This window comes from Mytilus galloprovincialis, chromosome 5 (assembly GCF_965363235.1).
Source record: "Mytilus galloprovincialis chromosome 5, xbMytGall1.hap1.1, whole genome shotgun sequence".
Lineage (NCBI taxonomy): Eukaryota > Metazoa > Mollusca > Bivalvia > Mytilida > Mytilidae > Mytilus > Mytilus galloprovincialis.
In genome coordinates, this window is record NC_134842.1 from 58,116,673 (window position 1) to 58,138,164 (window position 21,492).

Below are 21,492 nucleotides of genomic sequence, written 5' to 3' on the forward strand. Positions count from 1 at the left end.
AAAATGTATAGCAAATGTTCAATTCGGTAAGGCAGCAATCAATGTCCGAAACAATAGCTCTGCGTCATCGTATGATGTGATGATGGGAAACTGATCTCGTCTGTTTCCAGTAAGCAACTCAACAATGTTAATAAATTCATTGCTACAGCCATGCTCTGGAAAGTTCTCTGTATATTCCTCTATGAGATTGTCAATTGTTTGTAAGTTACATGGTAAAGGAAATGAACAGTCTCTTCCACCAAAGATCTCTGGCTGATAGTATAACATATTTGGAATACCACTTGGTGTTAGAACTTCAGCACGTTGTCTTCTTATTCTATGTGAGTTCCAGTTCTCAGCAAACATGTCCAATTGATGTTGGATAACGGAGAGGAAACAAAATCGAACACATTCTTTATGTACTGGACACGATACATTAAGAAGTCCAGTGTCTTGGAAATCCTGGAAACGGTTTCTCCAAAACTGGGTGAAACTCGTTTTTAGTGTACCCCAAAGCCTTTCTATTCTTTGATTTGCAACAGATCTGCCGACGAGAAAAGAATTTTGTCCCGACATTTCATCGTTTTGATTATGTCGCAACGATCTTTGTAAATCCCTCATTATGACGTTTTCTGTTCCTGCATCCGATCGAACAACCCTTGGAAGCATCTTTCTTTGTTTGATCCAATTAAGATACCAGTAACCGACATATCTGGGGTTATTGTTGGAGGGACTTGCTATCAACCATAAAAGTTTACGAGAGTATCCATCGATTGCCCCATGTATAGCTATGCCGTAGGGTTTTAATTTATCGTAACCATCGACATGAATCAGATAGTTTGGTCCTCTATTGTAGTACACTCTCCTTCGAAGAACTCGACGCGATCTGTTAAGTACACCCTGTTGGTCTATTGTTCTTAAGCAAAGCCTTGCTCTTGATTGTGTGACGCAAAGTCCAAAGCCTATGTTCAGAGTCCTCCACATATACCTGTATCCAACATTAGACAGGCCATTACGGTGTAAAGCCAGGATTGTCCTTACAACTGTAGGTAATGGCGACTGGTTGTTACGCCGTCTGATATTTAATCTTCTCTTAAGTCTTTTTAACATGGAACAACTCATGAATGTTCCGTGAACAAACAAGAGAAATCCACATATTTGAAGGGACGTGTAGCATAATTGATGATAGTATTGGACTAGTTCAGGCACAGAAGCATCATCGCCTGGGTAAGGTATTCCTGTAACGTCATGATCAGCAACACAAAGGAGACAACAGAGTAACTGAAACATAAAGATAGAAATTACACGTATGATGTAATGATAAAATGAAAAATCCGATTGGCTTGATATCTAAATAGGGTGTTCACTGTGACGTCATCAGCTTACTATAAAACTACTAGGAAATGCGCTGCGCCTTCACATTTAATGGAATACGAAATGGAAAAATACACAGTAAGTTTTGACAATCCAAAATAAATCTTCATGGCGATATTTATAACATATTTCATTTATAAATTTACCCGTTATAGGTATCAGGTATAAGCATATGATATTTTTACATTTGAAAATGTTTTCATTTTCAAACAAGAGGACATATCTTCTTCAAGCATATTGCAATCGAATAAACATTTTAAAAGTCATCTGATGCCTAAACGAATTTATTTTGTTTGGTTGATTTTTGTACCATATCTTAAAGAAACAACGAATAGTGTACCTAATGAATAAAATTTGTTATGAAAAAAATATGTTTCAATTTTTGCTAAATTTGTTGTAACATCATGCCTCCTTAAACATGATATCTAGTTCTTTATCAATCATTGACTAATTTATAAAATTTGGTCGCATATTGTCAAAGTCAATCAACCATAAAAACAAGGCCAAGATCAAATTACAGGTATCAAAATGACATCCCCTGGTAGTGGGGAACCTCCTTGTCTAATATCATCAACCTAAGTCAAAGCTAAAATTACACTTCAGACTATCATCCCCTTGTAGTTGGAGACGTTAATGCCAAATATTATCAACCTTAGACTTCTATTTCTTGAGATATGGACTTAAGCAGTAAACTCGGTTGCAAAATTGACTATTAGAGTTCTTCAGGGTCATTCAAGCATTTAAAATAGGTCAAAGATAAATGGCACATGACTGACTGGCAAGAACAATATGTAGGAAATCTGCATCCTAAATATAAGAACCTTACTCGTTATGCTTCACGAGATAAAGACATGAACAGCAAACTTGGTTGCAATGTTAACGCCATATATTCACCGTCGCCTGTAAAACCGTACCTACATGTCTCGCTTTTACTGCGCATGCTAGACAAAATATGAAGAAAACTTTATATCATGGTTCACTATATTTTTCGCTAGAGCCGTGTAAATGTGTGCTCATTTTTCCTATTTTGGTAATCCTTTATTTTTTGTAATTTTTGGCCGTTTAAGGTGCAGTTTTTAAAAAAAATAAATCAGAATACAGTATTAAACCTTTTTCATACTTTCCACGAAGATGGAGCTGATTAGTCTAAATGAAGAAAAACATTATAAAAACTATACAAGAAAGTTTTGACAAATTTTGTTTGTTTTTAAGCCAAAGTGTGTTGATTTGATGTTCGATGTCAGCAACATATTTCTTTGTTTTACTTTTAACATTACCTTTAAAATATTGCTTGATTCCATAGTCTTTGACCATTTATTAGACGGGCAGGTGACCAAGCAGCTGAAATAGACGATATTTCTTCAATTGAAATGTTTAATGAATAGCAAAATCTTCTAATCGGTCAATATCAAAATAAAGTGAACACATATTTCGTTTCGCATCATGCTTTTCTACCTGGCATTAGTGGCGAATCCAGGGGGTCCGGGGTTGGAACCCTTTTTTACATTTATTTGGAAGATCAATGCAATTGAATGGGGACATATAGTTGGAACTCCCCTTTATCGTGGGCTAGGATCCCCATACCCAACCCTTATAAATGACAAGATCCACCCTGCTAGTTGTGAATCAAATTATTTGTTTAGATTACTAATTTTTTTTTGCTTAGCTGTTATGAATTAAATGAGTCATGGAGATTGATCTACAAAGGACTCTGAAAGGCGAAAGGGAGGGACCATTCAGTTTTTTTCCATTTTTCATTGACAGTCGTACAGAACGGGTAGTGTACTTGTGATGGGATGGTGGGGAGAGGGGTGAAACCCTTTAAGTAGAATATATCTTTAATAGTAGCAGACGTCTTACTCTAGATCTTATCACAGGTCACGTTAAACTGTAACTTTTCAATGCCCTTTCATTCAAACAATAACGTTTTTTCTCCCTATGATCTTTTTCATTTTGTGTTCAGTATTGCTTCATATTAAAATATAACGCTAAGTCTCCAAAGAAAACAAATATAAACTTACTTATGACTCGTTTCCACTGCTCCCGCTGCTGCTGTTGCTGTCGATCTCCATCATTAATGTGTCAGGACAGGAAGTAAAATACGGACCGTGGGAATCTGACCGTGAGAACGAATAAAGTTAACATCAAATAAGCAAGTTGACTTAATTAATCAACAAGTCGACTTCTTATTTTATGTCATTTACATTTATATTAGCAAGTCGACATTGTAATAAAAACTTTATCTACATCATTCCGACAAGTTGACTTCAACATGATGATTTAATATCAAATAAACAAGTTGTCGACTTAATCAATTAACAAGTTGAATTCAACATGCCGGCTTCTTATTACTATGCCATTATATTTATATCAGCAAGTCGACATTGTAAAACAATTTTTCTACATCATTCCGACAACTTGACTTCAACTTGATGATAAGATTCCAGCTTATAACACACAACTTGACTAATAATTCCGACTTATTAGCAACAAAATAACTTTACAAGGGGTGTACCATATGCGCTTCCATACTTAGTCTAACTGGAGGTATATATGTATAACTGTCGACTTGACTTTCCAATCGAGAATATATAATTATCTAAGTTGAAGAGTATTCGTATCTTTTAAAAGAGGTATTATATAAAAAATGAAGAAGTTTTCGTTGTATCTGGCATGTTGATATGTGTTCGCTGTCTTAATGGTCAAAATAACTAATTGACTCTTTAATTCAAAGGCTATGTGGAGACAAACATGTTTTATATGATGTAAAATCAATACTATGATATGCACTAGGTTTTTTGTTTGCAAATTTTAATAAAAAAAAATTGACAAATTGAAATCTAGTAGAAAACAGTTGCAAATTAGGAGAATAATCGAGCATGTTATGCCTGGGCAAATAGACCAATTGAAATAACGAAGATGGAGGCACCCTTATTATAATCCAAGTTGCTCAATGTAATCTCCCTAGTTAAAAGCATTTTGAATACATATCTCTTTTTGTCGATATGAAGCATGCTTTTTCTCCCGGATGTTAGCAACTATAGGTCATCATAAGGCATTGAAAAATCATCAAAACCCATACAATACGTAGTTAGCTATAAAATGTCTCGACAAAATGAAAAACCAACAGACTCATTTTATGTACAAAACCAATTATTGATAACCAGGCGTTATTTTCAAATTTACGTTATCAAATTTTTATTCTTCCCTCAGCGGAATTCAACAGGCCTATACCGTGCCCATCGCCTTATACCAATCGTCTACATAGGCTATTAAAAAATAGGTTAAATACTGTTCTAGTATTGCCTTTCCTCGTCGGTTTATCTAGGGTTGTAACACAGTTTATGATGTTTAGTCCAGGAAGGGGAAAGGCTCACTTCGGGAACGATTTTGAATAAGAAAACTGAAACCGTTGGCACTAAATGGATTCAATGAAAATACCATACTGTTCTATTGGCGCAGTGATGTTTAGGTGGGTTGTATGTCTACACAGTCTCTGTTATATAATTCTTTTACCTTTGTAAAATTAAAATTCTAGAACTAAACCAGTTTATATAGCACGATTCTTTATATTTTAGATGTATGAAAACGCAGCCACGGTGTTATAATTTTACAAAAAAATAATCAAAATTGAAAATATGGATTCCCTTTTTAACATTGGTGTTGTTTTTAGACTTTTTCATGCGTATATAAATTGATAAAAGAAACACAAACTTCATGCATGTAAATATGCAGAAAAAAGTAAATCTTTACTAACTTTACGAACTTTCTAACATTGAATATATATAACTAGATCACTGGTAAGTCCAGATATGTTATCAACTATAAAACTATATTCGACCAGAAAAAAAAACCTCATACTGAAAAAGAAACTAGTTTGAGGATGTCCAAAAAGAAGATATATGGGAAAGGTCAAGTTGAATGGACCATGTATAATACCATACATTAGAAACTCGATTAAATGGTAATTTATATAATGGTCAGTCATTATATTCCAAAACATATTTACGTATATACCGACATAATTCTTTTGTTCCAAAAAAATGATGACGATGATGACTACAAGGAGGAGGAGGTGGATAAGGAGGATTATGTCGAGGATCAAACTCAGGCAGATGAGGGTGATGATGATGATGAGGAGGAGGAGGAGGAGGAGGAGGAAGAAGATCCAACATATAAATGCTGAAGTACTAAAACTCCTTTTTAGATTTTTTTTTAAAACTAATGTGTGATTTTTCTGTCTGTGTGTTATTATGTTTGACTTTGTGCATGTTTTTGTTTATTCGAAAAGTGTGATCTTTTCTGGTACGGTGTTATCTTTCAACTTTATTTCTTTTGTTCTCTATTGTCTAGGATTAAATTCAGTCAAACAATTTTCACTGTTTGATTCATTGAAGCATCAATGAATTTTATTACTTTTTAAAATTTAAGTCAAAAACATAACAATATAATATTCTCAACAATATGACAATCACGCGCACCAACTAACAATACATGTACGATATACATTTTGTTTATACTTATATAATCGTTCGATTATGACAATACCAATGTATAAAGTCTAGATCAGAGATACAGTAACAAGAAATGTAATAACAAATCAAATTGATATGACATTTTCTCCTCAAATAGCACAATTTGTAGAATTACACTTTTATATATATTACTGGAATACTATAGATAAAATACTAACGAACCTCAAAACATTGTGCTTACCTTTCGAAAAATCCTTGTAAGCATTTTGATTAGTAAGTGATAAAGTTGTTTTTTTGATTAGTAAGGGAATAATTATTTTTTTTCTTTGTTTATAAATTAATCTGTAATTCAAAAGCAAACAACATATCTTCACACTTCGGAAAACTAATGTTACGTTTTTTTTAAACACAATACAAGAATCATATAAAGAGATAATGAATATACTTGAGGACAATATCCATCAAACCAATGGCTTTTTATAGTCTTAGGCAAGTCTGGAAGGAAACAAACCATGCTTTCGATAAATTTCTATTCAAATAAGTAAAGAAAACAACACTGAGAACATGTATGCATCCGAAGCGTTTTTCTGGTTTTACCTTCATCATGGGCTCTTAAAGCCAAAAATTTGAAAGCCAAGAATGGACAAGTAACGAAACATGTGAAGATTTATTTGATTAAAATGGACAGAAAATCCTAGTCTTATCCATACAAGAACAACTTTAAAGTTGGGATCTTAGATTCTTAATAACTAGTATTATGAGTAACATACTTTGATATAACGGACAAACTGTTAGTGTGGTTCAAAACGAACTTGGTTTAAAGGGAGGTTACCCTGACAAGGAATTTCATAATAGTTCTGTTGACATTTTCACTCGTTTTGCTACCTGTAGTATGAAAAAAGGCATCTGATTTCTGTAAATTTGATTACAATTTTCCTCCTCAAAAATTATTTCAAAATGTGGTAAGTTCATAGCTATATATTTTTTTAAGAAAACAATGATGATGACATATACCTTAGAAAGCAATCACTTAACTTCAAAAGGGAGAGGGTATCGTTTTTTTTTACTCAGAATTTTTTTTTCGCGAACTTTTTTGGTCATTTGTAAAGCGACCAGAATATTATTTCATCAAATTGGGGATCAGAATATCTAAAAAGAAAAAAAAAAACAACAAAAAAAAAAAACATACCCCCTCCCCCTGAAAGTTAAATGGTCGTTCCCTTATATATCGATTCAAATAATATAGATATAAATAGCATTCGGGTGACACTTGAAAAAGCTCTATGGACTTTAGTTTAGAGCCAATAATTGCCATACGTAATCACAACAAAAAGTGATCATGTTCCTCTTGTCGGTAATTACTACTGTGGCACCGTTAAAGTCCACAATTCCTCTAAAGTCCACAACACCGCTTAAGTCCACAACAATTTTCCGCTAAAGTCCACAACGCCGCTAAAGTCCACAAAATTTCCGCTAAAGTCCACAAACTGACCTCCGCTAAAGTCCACAAGAAAACACCGTTAAAGTCCACAACAACAAGTTCCGCTAAAGTCCACAAAAAAGCACCGTTAAAGTCCAAACATTTTTTTTTTCATTATCAAAAGACAATTTTCTGTTTTTTACACCCGATATTATAGATCTAATTAAAGCACGGACTTTTGTTCTTAGAAAGTATTTCTTGTCAGCATAAATTATATTTTTGATGAATGAAAAAATTATAGTATTTGTTTTATCGATTTTTATGCGATTTTCTATCAATCAAACAGACAACATTTCTGAAAAGTTATCTAACTATTATACTCTTTTCATTTTTTAGTAAATATTTGTTCATCCACAAGAAACTCCAACATAGCGTTCTCTTTATGTATATGCTGGAGACATACTTTGGAGCCTATATTTGATATTTAAATTTCCTTTGCAATATCTATAAAACATAAGTAAGATTTCCATTCAGTGTCTGTTAGGTTCCACAGCAGCCAAAACGGTCCGTAAATCTCAAAAATAGACTTGGATCCATCATGTTCTTTTTTGAAATCAAAATAATGATAAAGAATACCACACATTCATGCATTTTGTGGTGCTCAGCAGATTTCCATCACTCTTTGGTTTGCATATAAAAAAAGAAGATATGGTATGATTGACAATGAGACAACTGTCCACAAGAGACCAAAATGACACAGACATTATAAACAACTGTTTGTTTTGTTTTCAAAAAGGAAAATGAATTTGTTTCAGAATGAAAGATGAATTGAATAAATTATACGCGGATGTGGTTCTGTATTGTGTATTATCCATGATGAGTTTTTTTTCAACAATGCTACATGTATATATATGTTCCAGACACTAAGAGTATATCTGATTTGAACCCTTACGCGTACAATGTGGACCATATAAGTATACCTGAACGTATACTCGTACCGTATGCGTATACTCGTATGGTTTAGTATGAGGTCGACCATACATGTGCATTTGTCAAATTTATCAAGAGTCAGAAAATGAAATAAAAACTTTAACCAAATAAACTAGAGTCTCTAAAGAGCCTGTGTCGCTCACCTGTTTTTACTGATCCTTTGGAAATCATTTAAAATAAGGTTAAAATCATAATTTATAGTACAAGATATCATTAGATACTATAATAATATCTAAGATAATAGCAAAGAACTCAGGGGCAGCAACCCAACAACTGGTTGTCTGAAAATTTCAGGGCAGATATATCTAAATATGATGAACATTTTTGCCACCGTCAGATTTGCTCTAAATGCTTCAGTTTCAGAGATATAAACCAAAAACTGATTTTACCCTATGTACTATTTTTAGCCATGTATGCCATCTTCGTTCGCGGGCAGGGTCATCGGACACATTTTTTTAACTATATACTCTTATGATGATTGTGGATAAGTTTAGTTACATGCACTTTGTTTAAGTAATTTCAGAGGGGAAGATTTTTGTAAAAGTTAACGATGACGACGACGACGCCGGACGACGCCGAACGCAAAGTGATGAGAAAAGCTCACTTGGCCCTTCGGGCTAGGTGAGCTAAAAAGTGACGCTACATTTTTTAGTATGAAATTAAGTTCAAATGCTCAAATTGCAATTGAAGTTATGGAAGTACATACATGTATATTTTGGAAGATAAGTTTTTAGAACATTTAGGAACGTTGTACTTCAAAAACCGATAAGCCAGTAAAGTAAAATGGTCAGAAGTATTTGTCACCTATAATTAGTTGTTATACATATATCATGAAATCTACGGGTATTTTTCATAACAAATATTAGGAACTATTTCATGTAAGATTTTAATCAAAATTAGTACCAATAGAAGCAGACCTCTCATAGGTTTATTTGTTTATTTGGTAATTTATTTATTTTGAAGCGTTAATTCTCAATTTCTGATGATATAACACAAAGTTTATATCTTATCCAAAAAATTTGATTTACACCAAAAATGAAAAACAAAACTAACCGAAGAAAAGTATGACCAAATAAAAAAAAACTTGCCGACGTATTTGTGTGTTGAGAAATCCAGAACTAATAAAAATAAGTGTCTATGAGCATTGGAGGGTGTGGAAATAGGATAAAGACAGGATGTGGATATAGAATAAAGGCGATAGGAACGTTCATCTTGCAATCTCATTAAAATCCGATGTTCTGATACGCTACCCTGACTGTTTTTCTAGCAATGGCAAACTTTAACTTTGCCAAAATCATCCATGCACAGACAAATAATTAAAATTTCATCAAAGATACCACGTTTAGTACTCGGGTTTTCGATGCTGTAATCAATCAACTGAAAATTAATCGGTCTACAGTGACATCCATTTAGCCTAATAAAGGGGATTACGCGCGAGGATAGATTAGTGGAGGGTAGCGTATTTTAATGAGTGGAGGGTAGCGTATCAGAACATCGGATTTTAATGAGATTGGTTTATCTTGCATTGAACCCGAACACCAACAATTGTTGAACTATCCTATAGTCATATTGATTGATAAAATGTACGTCACATCAAAGTTCACGGTATCGCTTTCAGAGTTAATTTCGTTTCTTTAGTCTCTTTTAAAGATACTTTTTTTAGTATTTTGAAAAGGCTAAATGGAAGACTAGTATGAAGTTTTAAGCTGAAACTTTTACGAATTATATAATATCAAAGAATGTTTCTGTTCTTTTCAATACAATTTTATTGGTTTAATACTGTAGAACAGATTTAGCGTTTTGTGAGTTTATAGAAATTAATCTTGTGAGTAATTTTACATGTGATTAAAACACTTTACCAAGATAAACAACTAGTGTATGTATATTTTCTTAAGCCCCATTTATGGACATTGGTTTTTCCTTTTGAATGGTTTTACACTTGTAATTGTTGAGGACTTTTATAGCTGGCTGTTCCGTGTGAGCCAAGGTTCCGTGTTGAAGGCCGTACCTTGACCTATAATGGTCTTTTATAAATTTTAACTTGGATAGAGAGTTGTCTTATTGGCACTGTGACTCATACCACATCTTCCTATATCGATCAAATCAGGTTTTGATGTGACATTTTGGTAGAAACCCATTCAACGCATCGATATCTGATACTAATCGATAAAAATATAACTTAAAGCATACAATATTTTCTTTTTTATTTGGAATTTATCATACTGGCTTCATTTTTCCGTTCTGAAAATCATAACAGAAATTAATAACGTTAAACGTTGGTTAAAAGTTTTGCGACAGGAGACCTTTGGGAATTCATAAACTTAGTATTTTTTTGTTTAATGATATAATCAAGATTGTTGCATGCCGTTCAAATGTTATAGATTAGGAGGCACATTTGCTTTGTACATTAATTATGTCAAAAAGTGATTATATGCAAAGAATAAGAGAAAAAAATTACTTGTTGAATGCGGTAATAATAAATAACGAATTTACAAACTTTTTAGAAATGATGTCCAAATTGGCCATCAAGATCAAAATTGATAGAACAAAATCATATACCGATACTGTACTTTTTTCATGTATCAAACTGATAAAAAAAAAAAAACTACCGAGAAGAAAGGCCAATGCTTTGTATTGTATTAACGGGATAAAAATAACGAATAATATGTTTTTAACAATAAAAAAATTGGTGTGGACTTTAACGGTTCTTTTTTGTGGACTTTAGCGGAACTTGTTATTGTGGACTTTAACGGCGTTTTCTTGTGGACTTTAGCGGAGGTAATTTTTTGGACTTTAGCGGAAAGTTTGTGGACTTTAGCGGCGTTGTGGACTTTAGCGGAAATTTGTTGTGGACTTTAGCGGTGTTGTGGACTTTAGAGGAATTGTGGACTTTAACGGTGCCACAACTACATATTAATCTTCACAACAACAAATTTAATACTAGATCGATTTCAGTTTAGAGCTTCCAACGATTTTATCTAGTCATGGATTAAAGTAACCAACATGATTTACTTCGCTATTTAACTAACGCAACTAACCACGTTACCAGACTTATTTAAAATGTTTCTATACACTTCTATTTAAATGCTGTTTAAACTATACACCCTTTTATATATCGATCTCAATGATTTCACATTTGGTATGATGTTTTTTTTCGGCTTCAATCTATAAGCCAAACGTCTAACGTCTACCAAATATACAAGGAAAACTACCCTCTAATAATTTAAACAAACATTTACGCACTCTTTTGCTGAAAAATAAATACCACGTAGATGAAACAAATGCATTTGCATAAAATAAAAACTTTAAAAATAAAAATATATAAACTCTTGTCGCTATAGATTCCGATCTGGCGGTAGCATACGGCACACTACATATTATTAAAGGGAGTGAACTCAATAAATATCCTGTAAACATGATAAAGCTATTCTTTGTGGCACTGCGGACACTTATTCTGTCTCGTCTTAGTGTTTGATTTCTCAAAGCTGAATTGTTTTTCATCATTTGAAATCTCTGTAGGTCAGCGTTTGGTGAAATATCTGTAAAATCGATTCTAGAAGTCCTCGATTGTGTTGAAGCATTGCTAAGAGTGGCCTGTAGCGGTCGTTTGGAGTTGGCCATCGATTGAGCCAGGATTGGATTTTGTAAAGCGAATACCTCTTCAAATGTCACCATATTTTCATTTTTCTGGTAATGGACAACGGTTTCCTCACTGTCAGCGCATTGTATAGTATATACCTGGAGGGAGCCATTTTGACTTGGTATGTTTGGCTCTATCTGATAATGGTTTTGGGGATCACATGTGTCTTCTGAAGATAAACTCATAGCCCTTGATATGGGCAAAATTTTATTTGATGTCTTTGGTTTGATGATATTAAGTTCTTTTGATATCGTATAATAAGATGATAACGTTGAAATTAAAGCAACCACATAAAAAAAGCAGATGATGACAGCCATGCAAATTTTTCCTGGTTCTGGAAGATAATCCGATTCTTGGCATATGACAAATGATTTCTGAAAAGGCGTCAGCGTGATACACAACAATGAATCTTTATCCATGAAAGTAATAGTGAAGATTAAACTAAGTAAACACGTCAGAAACCAACTTATTGAAATAGATCTACGCACTATTCTTTTTCGTATGCGCAAAGATAAAGTTGGTTTGCTAAGTGTTATATTTCTGTATATACCAATAGAAGCAAAAGTTGCAAAGTATTGCGTGGTACAATGCTGAGTAATGAAAAGTTGAATCGCAACAAAAAAATTGTCATCATGATCTTGTACTCCAAATACTGAAAGTGTTGAAAATATCATACAGATACTCAGTAGTAAATTATTAAAGCTTATATTTACCAGATGGTAATTGGGCGGAGTTCTTAATGTTGGTGAAAGGCAGATGACAAGAATAAGAAGAGTGTTGGTAATCAAACCGATGAACATCCCTGTGGAGAGGTACACTGCGCTTATAATCTGTGCTTCATATGATATTTCCCATTCTAATAACTTTGTTGAGTTTGTTTCTTCCATTAATATATTTCCTTCAGTTATGTTTTCGGAATCCATTTTCTGATCAAATCCATCTTCAATCACACCGCCGTTTGAGGTGGATAATTCTGTAAAAGAAACGTATGTATCTTTAATAAAAGTAAATTGAAAAAGAATAAATAATTGACATATTTTATAGCGGTATGAACTATCCATTTTAGTCGTACCAAATGAGTTGATTGCTTTTTGCTGGGAATATTTCCATAAAAGAGGGACGAAAGATACCAAAGGGACAGTCAAACTCATAAATCTAAAACAAACTGACAACGCCATGGCTAAAAATAAAAAAGACAAACAGAAAAACAACAGCACACACGACACAACATAGAAAACTAAAGAATAAACAACACGAACCCCACCAAAAACTAGGGGTGATCTCAGGTGCTCCGGTAGGGTAAGCAGATCCTGCTCCACATGTGGCACCCGTCGTGTTGCTTAAGTGATTACAAATCCGGTAAATAGTCTAATTTGGTAGGTCATATTCATGAAAGGGAAGGGGATTGTAGTTACGACGTAAGGAACATATCCGATATCATTTGTGAAACGGTTATTCCATAACGGTCAACCAACTCGTGATGGCGTCCGTAAAATTTACGAAGGGATGATTTCAACTTCACCATTTGGAACTCTTGGTTTAATAGCTTCCTTGTGAGCAGCAAACTTTTATCAAGAAAATCATGATAGGAAATGCAAGCACGGGAATATCGTAAAATGACATAAATGACGATTGTTGCATTGAATAATTTCAATTTATACATATCATCGTGAAAACAATGATAGAAAGGTAGATATTGTAAATATTAATCAAAGTACTGAGGTTCTGAACATAGGATGACCGCAAGTTCTGGTGGATGCCCACAGGCACTTGTTTCGGTCGTGTCTGTATACCTAAAATTTTAGGTATATATTACTAGTATCTGAGACAAGTTCCTGTGTGGATAATTAATAAATGTCAGGGAATTTAACCTATTTTACTATTTTGTAGTGATATAATCATTTGTTATCAATATAATAAAGCTGGTTAACTGTTATACATTATTTCAATATTTGTATAACGGTTATAATAATACATATAGCAGCTCATCTTAATAACTCTACAGGCAAATTTTCATCCTTGTCGTCGTGAGTGTCCTCGAGATATGTTTCAGCATGTGGTGACACACTTTTTCACTATTCTTGATTTGATACTTATAAATATATTTCTCATGACAAAACATTTTCACATCATTTAAAAAATGTTCATGAGTATTCATTGAAGGCATGAATTTATAACGAGCGATAACGCATGTAATTTTGCACTCGATAAAATCCGCGTATTTATATGAAATACATTCGAATTAATTAGTCAAAAGCGCAAGATATTTCTGCGGCGACACAACACCAGTTAACATAGCAAGGTCACATCCGAAGTAAAAACAATAATAGATAGCATAGGTAGACATTGTAAATGTGTATGATAGAAGAGTAGATAAATATAAAAAGTAATATAAAGCACAAGATTTACAAAAATGCTATTGGGTTAAAACATCAATGAGTTCTTGCCTTGAAATAACATTTTTTTCTTCTTATTATTTATCGTTTTTCTCGTATGTAATTTTAGATATCTTTGAGGAAATATCTATAGATTGAAACTGCTGACATAAAATAATCAACAATGTATGATCTGTTGAGAGATTTGTTAATAACTCAGCTCGTAAATTAACTCCGTAAAAGAGTTTTTGCCCGAAACTAGCGATTTGTTTTTTAATTTCACAGTTTTTTCCTTTTGTCTCTTAAACTATATAATTGCCTATTCTTTTATATCCCTCTTTATGCTATATAGCTCCTCATATACGTCCTTGATTTTTACAATGTTTTGGTTAAGGCGTTCTTGAAAATTGGTCAATTTAGAAAAGTGATTCGGACGCACAGAATTAAATATTATCTGAATACCTTACTAATATCAGTATTTCATGCATAACTTCATTTACGTTAGTTAGATGTTCGCCTCACAATTCCGATATTTCATGCCTGGACAATAAACACTTAACTGTTCTAAGCGGTCGTTTGATTTTAGATTGGATTATTTTGTTAGTGATTTCCGTATAGCCAGATATTAGTAGCTGTGTAATACGTCAACATTTTCTTAGAAAACATTTTTTCCAGAAATACTGACAGTATCATTATTACAGTTTTCTTCAAAAATAAAACATCAATAATTGTGGTATCCATGGTATCATACTTTGTTTGTATGAAGTCTGCTTGTTATAATTGCGTGAGTTAAATCTTATGTTTATAGATTCTATATAATCAATTACGGACACTTCATTACAAAAATATATCAGTTAAAACATGTTGCTTCATTACGGAGATATATCAGTTAAAACATGTTGCTTTATTACGGAGATATATCAGTTTTAGTTTAAACATATTTATTTATAGAGGATTGGGAAACAAGTTTTGCAACTTATAGTAATCCCTTTCCACTTTGTGTTTTAAACATGTTGCTTCATTACGAAGATATATCAGTTCAAAACATGTTGCTTAATTACGGAGATATATCAGTTAAAACATGTTGCTTCATTGCGGAGATATATCAGTTAAAACATGTTGCTTCATTTCGGAGATATATCAGTTAAAACAGGTTTCTTCATTACGGAGATATATCGGTTAAAACATGTTGCTTCATTTCAGAGATATATCAGTTAAAACAGGTTGCTTTATTACGGAGATATATCAGTTAAACAGGTTGCCTCATTACGGAGATATATAGCCTCGGTCATAAAAATTTTTGATTTGAGCGTCACTGATGAGTCTTATGTAGACGAAACGCGCGTCTGGCGTACTAAATTATAATCCTGGTACCTTTGATAACTATTCACACCTTACCGGATAGCTCGAACGGACGCCTAACGGATAAAAAAAAGTTATCCGTTGACAAAAGTTTTATCCGTTGGGAGTCCGTTGGTGTACTAACGGACATGTAACGAATGCCTAACAGAAACACAACGGACATTGAACGTACGTGATACGTACCGGACAGAACGGACGTCGAACGTACATCCAACGGACGAGTACCGGATAAAACGGACACCTAACGGAAGCGTAACGGATAAAACGGATGAACAAAATAATCTGAAAATTAAAGGCAATAAACTTCTAAAAAATTAAGGCAATAAACCATCTGAAAATTAAAAGCAATAAACCATCTGAAAATTAAAGGCAATTAACCATCTGAAAATTAAAGGCAATAAACCACATACACGTGACCTTAAAATGATTGTATCTAGTACATGTATATATGTTATAATATTTGCTTCTGGGAAAGTGTGGTCAGTAGGACAATTATCAAGGTTACACGTACCAAACAAATAGAACAATTTATCCGATTTTTTTTTACGTTTTTACACACGAGGGTCACTTTAGTTAACTGGTTTAGTTGATTTTATTTTGTATTGCGTCTTGTTTAGCATGATATGTGTGCAAATATAGAGCTACTCTGATTTAAAAAAATCAAGGTAGAAGCAATGTGGTAATTCAGTCTTATAGAGTTTAATTTGATTTTCTGAATTTGTTTATATTATGTACCTCTGGTATGAAAACGGATATGGTGTTATGCGGAACTCTCCATCCGTACTGCATGCTACGATATTTTGCTCCAGAAGCAAAGTGTCTAAGTCTAATTGCTAACTTGAGTCCTGGTTCCAGTGGATTTCTTTAAAAGGTATTCTGCTTGGCTATGCGAGGTCCAACCTGCAATATCTCGTCGAACATCCCTGTGGGCATTCGAATGAAGTCAGTGTACAAAGGACTGTCGATCCTCCCGCCTAAGTTCGGTCATGAGTTGGTCATATAGACCAAAACTGCGTCGTCTTTCAGGACTAAGCCATGGTTGTGTCTACCATCTCCTTTGTCTTCTCCTTCTCCTTTCGACAGCTATAAGGTTTATATTTGCGTTTATATTTACATTTGAGTCGAGTCTGGCCTGAATAAGAGCTGCTTGGTAGCGAAGACGTGCTCTTACTCCAGGATCCATCACGAATAATAAATATTCATGACACTCAAGAAAATCTGACATATCAATTATTGGCATTTCTGACGCAAAATTTCAATTGGCATTTGTCCGTTTTACATCCGGTAGGCATCCGTTTTATCCGTTATCCTTCCGTTAATGTCCGTTTCACATCCGTTTTATCCGTTAGGCGTCCGGTAGACGTCCGTTGGTGAATTGGTCTACCGGATCTCCAACGGATGCATAACGGACACGTAACGGATACAAAACGTACCGTACAAAACGGACGCCTAACGGACGTTCAACGGGCATTTTATCCGTTGGACGTCCGTTCAAAGTTTTGAACATGCTCAAAATTTTCCACCGGACAGAACGGACGTCAACGGATAAAACGGACACTTAACGGACATGCAACGGATATGGACGGACGCCTAACGGATAAGAACGGACGTCTAACGGACATGAACGGATTGAAAAAAAGTTATCCGTTAGGCGTCCGTTCGAGCTATCCGGTAAGGTGTGACCGAGGTTTATCAGTTGAAACATGTTGCTTCGTTACGGTGATATGTCAGTTAAAACATGTTGCTTCATTACGGAGATATATCAGTTAAAACAGGTTGCTTCATTACGGAGATATATCAGTTAAAACATGTTGCTTCATTACGGAGATATATCAGTTGAAACATGTTGCTTTATTTCGATCTAATACAGGATGCAACCATCTACAGAATCCTAATGGGATTCTGTCTTCTTCTATTTTCTTCCATTTTTTCTCTTTTCTTCTGTGCTTATGCATACCCGCCTACTTTACCAGATGCATGCCGTATTTGTCAGTCTGTGCGTCATTTCGTCCTTCCTTCCGTCCGCTCCGTATCAGGTATTTGTTAAATGTAGTTTATCATGAAATTATAGTCAGATAAAATTGAAAGTGAGTACAGATGTGCATTATGATGTGTATTTTTATAATTTTGTCACATTAGGATTGGGATTAACGATCAAGCTATAAAAATAAGATGTGGCAGTTTGCCAATGAGACAACTCTCAACCAAAGACCAAATGACGTACGGCCTAAAGAATTCTGTATAAAAAGTCGGAAAATGATCCAAAATGACAAATACTAATCTATTCAATCGAGAAAACTAACAGCCAAATTCATGTACACAACAGTTTGATAGTTATCAAAAGTACCAGGATTATAATTTAGTACGCCAGACGCGCGTTTCGTCTACATAAGACTCATCAGTGACGCTTATATCAAAATATTATAATACAGCAACAAATCACTGAATAGCAACATCTCTGTATTCTTTGATGTTTTTACTACGGGCCACATTTCTTTTTTCTTTAATTATTTTGCCCATTGTTTCTTTATGAGATTCTTTTGTATTTAACTTTATATATCAGGAATGATCTACAAAGTCGAATATTTGAAATCCAAGGATGTATAGCAACCGAGACAGTTGAAGAGCTATATATTATGACAAAAAAAAGAACATAAAAACAGTCAAATCCATGCATCAACGGACAACATTTGTTATGGATTATGCCAGTACCGAATTGCTGGCTACTGGGCGGGTATTGATAGTCCATCGACAGCGATATCGATGCAGTGCTATTAAAATGAAAACAACACTATATAAATGGCGTCCGTATCGCTATTCTAAATTTACCGTCATCAGGAACATCAAAGCCGAATATTTGAGTCCAAGGATTTATAAGAACTATTTGTTTATTCTTCAATAATTTTGCTCAATATTTTGTAGTCTTAATCCTATTGGCCGAGCCTCTTTAAAAAAACATTGTTTTTATCATATAATACATGTAACAAAATGTATTCATAAAAAGATGTATGATAAAACTTTAAGTGTAAAATGAAGACCGAAATCTGAAGACAAATTACAACTACAATTGGTTTCCACAAACAAGAGAATGTTGATGATTTCTTGAGATCTAGAATTGCTATACCTATCTTTATAAACAATAAATGTTACATGAAGTCCATTACTGCTACCGGAATTCAGTTATGGACTTCTAGTGTTACTTAATAAAATTTCACGTTGTGACATAATACATGCATGACACAACCGGTAAGGTGAGGCAACTATAATAGCTTCGTCCATTATAGATGTTTACATCTATACTTCATCCAATCGAATTGCTAAAGGTTCAATGACCATTCCATGTCAAAATAAAAGTTAGCGGTATTTTTGGTCGAGAGAAAAGAGAGAAAATGATCGATTGTTTTGTAAAATTTAATTTCATGTTAATGCTACAAAACACCGAACATTTTTATTAGAATTTCAAAACTCATGTGTCTGCTTTAACATAGTTTTACTACCTCTCATGAGGCAACACTATTATTTGACTTTATACAGAAAATTCTAAATTTTAAAAGGATTCATCTATTAACACATTATACAGGAATATATAGCAGTTAATCTGGTCTCGTAGATATATGTGTACAATTATTCCGATTGATTCAGTGGTATTGGCATACAGGGCGTATAAGTGCACCGAAGCATAGCAAACAACCGATTCCTAGCAAAATCTCATACTCTGTAGTGGCCTTTCATGGAGGCTTGAAATAGATAATTATTTAAAACTGCAACAGACTTATTATATGATAAAGTTCATGAACTCATTATAATACTTATTAAATCGAGAGAATCCCTCGTAAAAGATGTATTTAAGGCGAATATATCTTTACAGTTACTATTTATGATTCCTTCAACGTATCTTTAGGGACTAACTTAATTTAATTTTTACATTGAAATCTCACAATAACACAGATTAAATGTGCTCCGGGGGCGTTAAACTAAGAGATCATTCAGTTTGGACTGTTCACTATTAGACTTGACTCGTCGAACGTTAGCTTGTGGACTATTTTTATTTGACCAGGTGGTGATAAATGTTTACAGTGCTTGTGTTAACGCTTTTTATATGAAAAAATACATATGTTTAACCATAGACCTATTACTAAACATATTGATATGAACAAATGGAGTTCTGATTTGGAGACAGCAACCCAACGACATAAAACAACAAGGATATTTTGAAGTTGAAATAAGTTTTCAAACAATAACGATATGCAAGGGTCGAGATCTCTATTGAATTAAATTGAATTGCAAGGAATATTTTCCAAGTCGTATTCGTTTGCCTCTCTTAATTAAAATTTAGCTTTAAATTGGGATTCACAATAGCAAAGAAAATATCTACAAACTGAATAGGTTTCTTGAAATTTTGAAAATCGGAGATATGGCCTTACGACAGCAACCCATCAAAAATATATTTCTCAGTTGAGCATGATGTAAGTCATGTTTGCAGTAAAGTATCAATTTTACTTTTGATTGTAAAAAATAGGTTATATATGATATAACAGTTCACCACGTACAGCCTTCAACAATGTAAGAAACGCATACGTAAACTCAGCTATAAACGCCCCGCCATGACAAAAAGTGAAACATTTGAGACAAAAAACCCATCGTTTTTTATCACTTTGGGAACGACAACTCAAATGCCAACACTAGCCCGCGAAAAACAAGCTGGTTTGACTGAAGGTATAAAACGATTTATTTTAAATTATTAATAAGTTCTGTCCTTAATTATTAAAAGGGTGAAGTGAATAAAGTTTCATCTGGTCTTCATAGGTATCGCTATCCCATACCAATGTAGAATAGACCTACATTAAAATGCGTGTGGATTGTTGTGATCAAATGTATCATGGTGATTCTTAATGCACTATGTTTAGCAGTTTTATACATTCCAGTTTAAGTATTTAGTTTACAAGATTGTTATAAATTATGATGAACTGATTTCTCTATTTACATCTTATGACAATGTTGTTATCGATTCTCTTTACTTGGCAGAAAATCTTATCTCAATCACAAATCTATAAAAATAAAAATTTACCTGACTAGTTAACTTCTTGCGTTTGTCACCAATTGTTAGACATTTTCGAATTTTTTTTTCAATCATCCCATTTTTCAGTCTTCGTTTCTATAAATTTAATCCACTCCTACATATACATTGCCGTATAAATATATTTCTACAATGTCTGTGGAAGCGACATAGAGAGTTTTACCTGGAATGAATTAATCAACAGGTGACATAGACGAAGTGTAATAGATGCCATGCGCTGATAATTAAACGTCACAGCGGTCGCCTTACATATGTACAGATAAACAACCATTGGTTTTAGTAATAATTAGATAAGTAAAATATGCTTGATTATTGATTATAGTTAATCAATCAATGAAAAGATAATAGATGTGTTATTGGTTGTAAATCCAAAATTACAGGATTGTTGACAAATTTGAAAATAATCATAAGCTAAACATAAACATACAGACACATATCTCTCCAACATTTATATATGTATATACAACTCGTCTAAACATCAACTTAACAATGTTAGATCTGTAAATTTGCTTTCGCAAAGTTTTGGTTCTTCCCTCGCCGGGATTCGAACCCATGCTACTGAGATATCGTGACACCAAATCGCCTGCACTGTAACCGGTGCGCTAGACCACACACATATATATATATATATTACTCCTTCAAAGGAAACTATTATTATCAAAAAATATTATTATTATTATTATTATTATTATTATTATATATTGTCACATTGATTTATATGTTATTGTATATATAGTGTGTTTATGTGTATTTATATATCATCTGATCTCCGCTGAGTATCAATAGAAAACTGTGATTGG

General features: G+C 33.5%; 1 protein-coding gene and 1 long non-coding RNA gene across 2 annotated transcripts; both read right to left on the reverse strand.

Moving 5' to 3' along the window:
* On the reverse strand, positions 1 to 3,867 carry LOC143076125 (uncharacterized). The gene is made up of 3 exons (XR_012978540.1): positions 3,375 to 3,867; positions 2,631 to 2,694; positions 1 to 1,260 (listed from the first exon to the last, which is right to left on the reverse strand). It is a non-coding gene; the product is annotated as an uncharacterized LOC143076125 (long non-coding RNA).
* A 7,282-nt stretch (positions 3,868 to 11,149) lies between these two features.
* Positions 11,150 to 20,896, reverse strand: LOC143076126 (uncharacterized). The gene is made up of 2 exons (XM_076251778.1): positions 20,684 to 20,896; positions 11,150 to 12,851 (listed from the first exon to the last, which is right to left on the reverse strand). Exon 2 carries the CDS (start codon positions 12,799 to 12,801, stop codon positions 11,419 to 11,421), a length of 1,383 nt encoding a protein of 460 aa, XP_076107893.1. The 5' UTR covers positions 12,802 to 12,851; positions 20,684 to 20,896; the 3' UTR covers positions 11,150 to 11,418.
* Between the last annotated feature and the right edge of the window lie 596 nt (positions 20,897 to 21,492).

Bases quoted from the DNA above. Each gene is read 5' to 3' on its own strand.
- LOC143076126 (XM_076251778.1), bottom strand. From the start codon at position 12,801: ATGGATTCCGAAAACATAACTGAAGGAAATATATTAATGGAAGAAACA.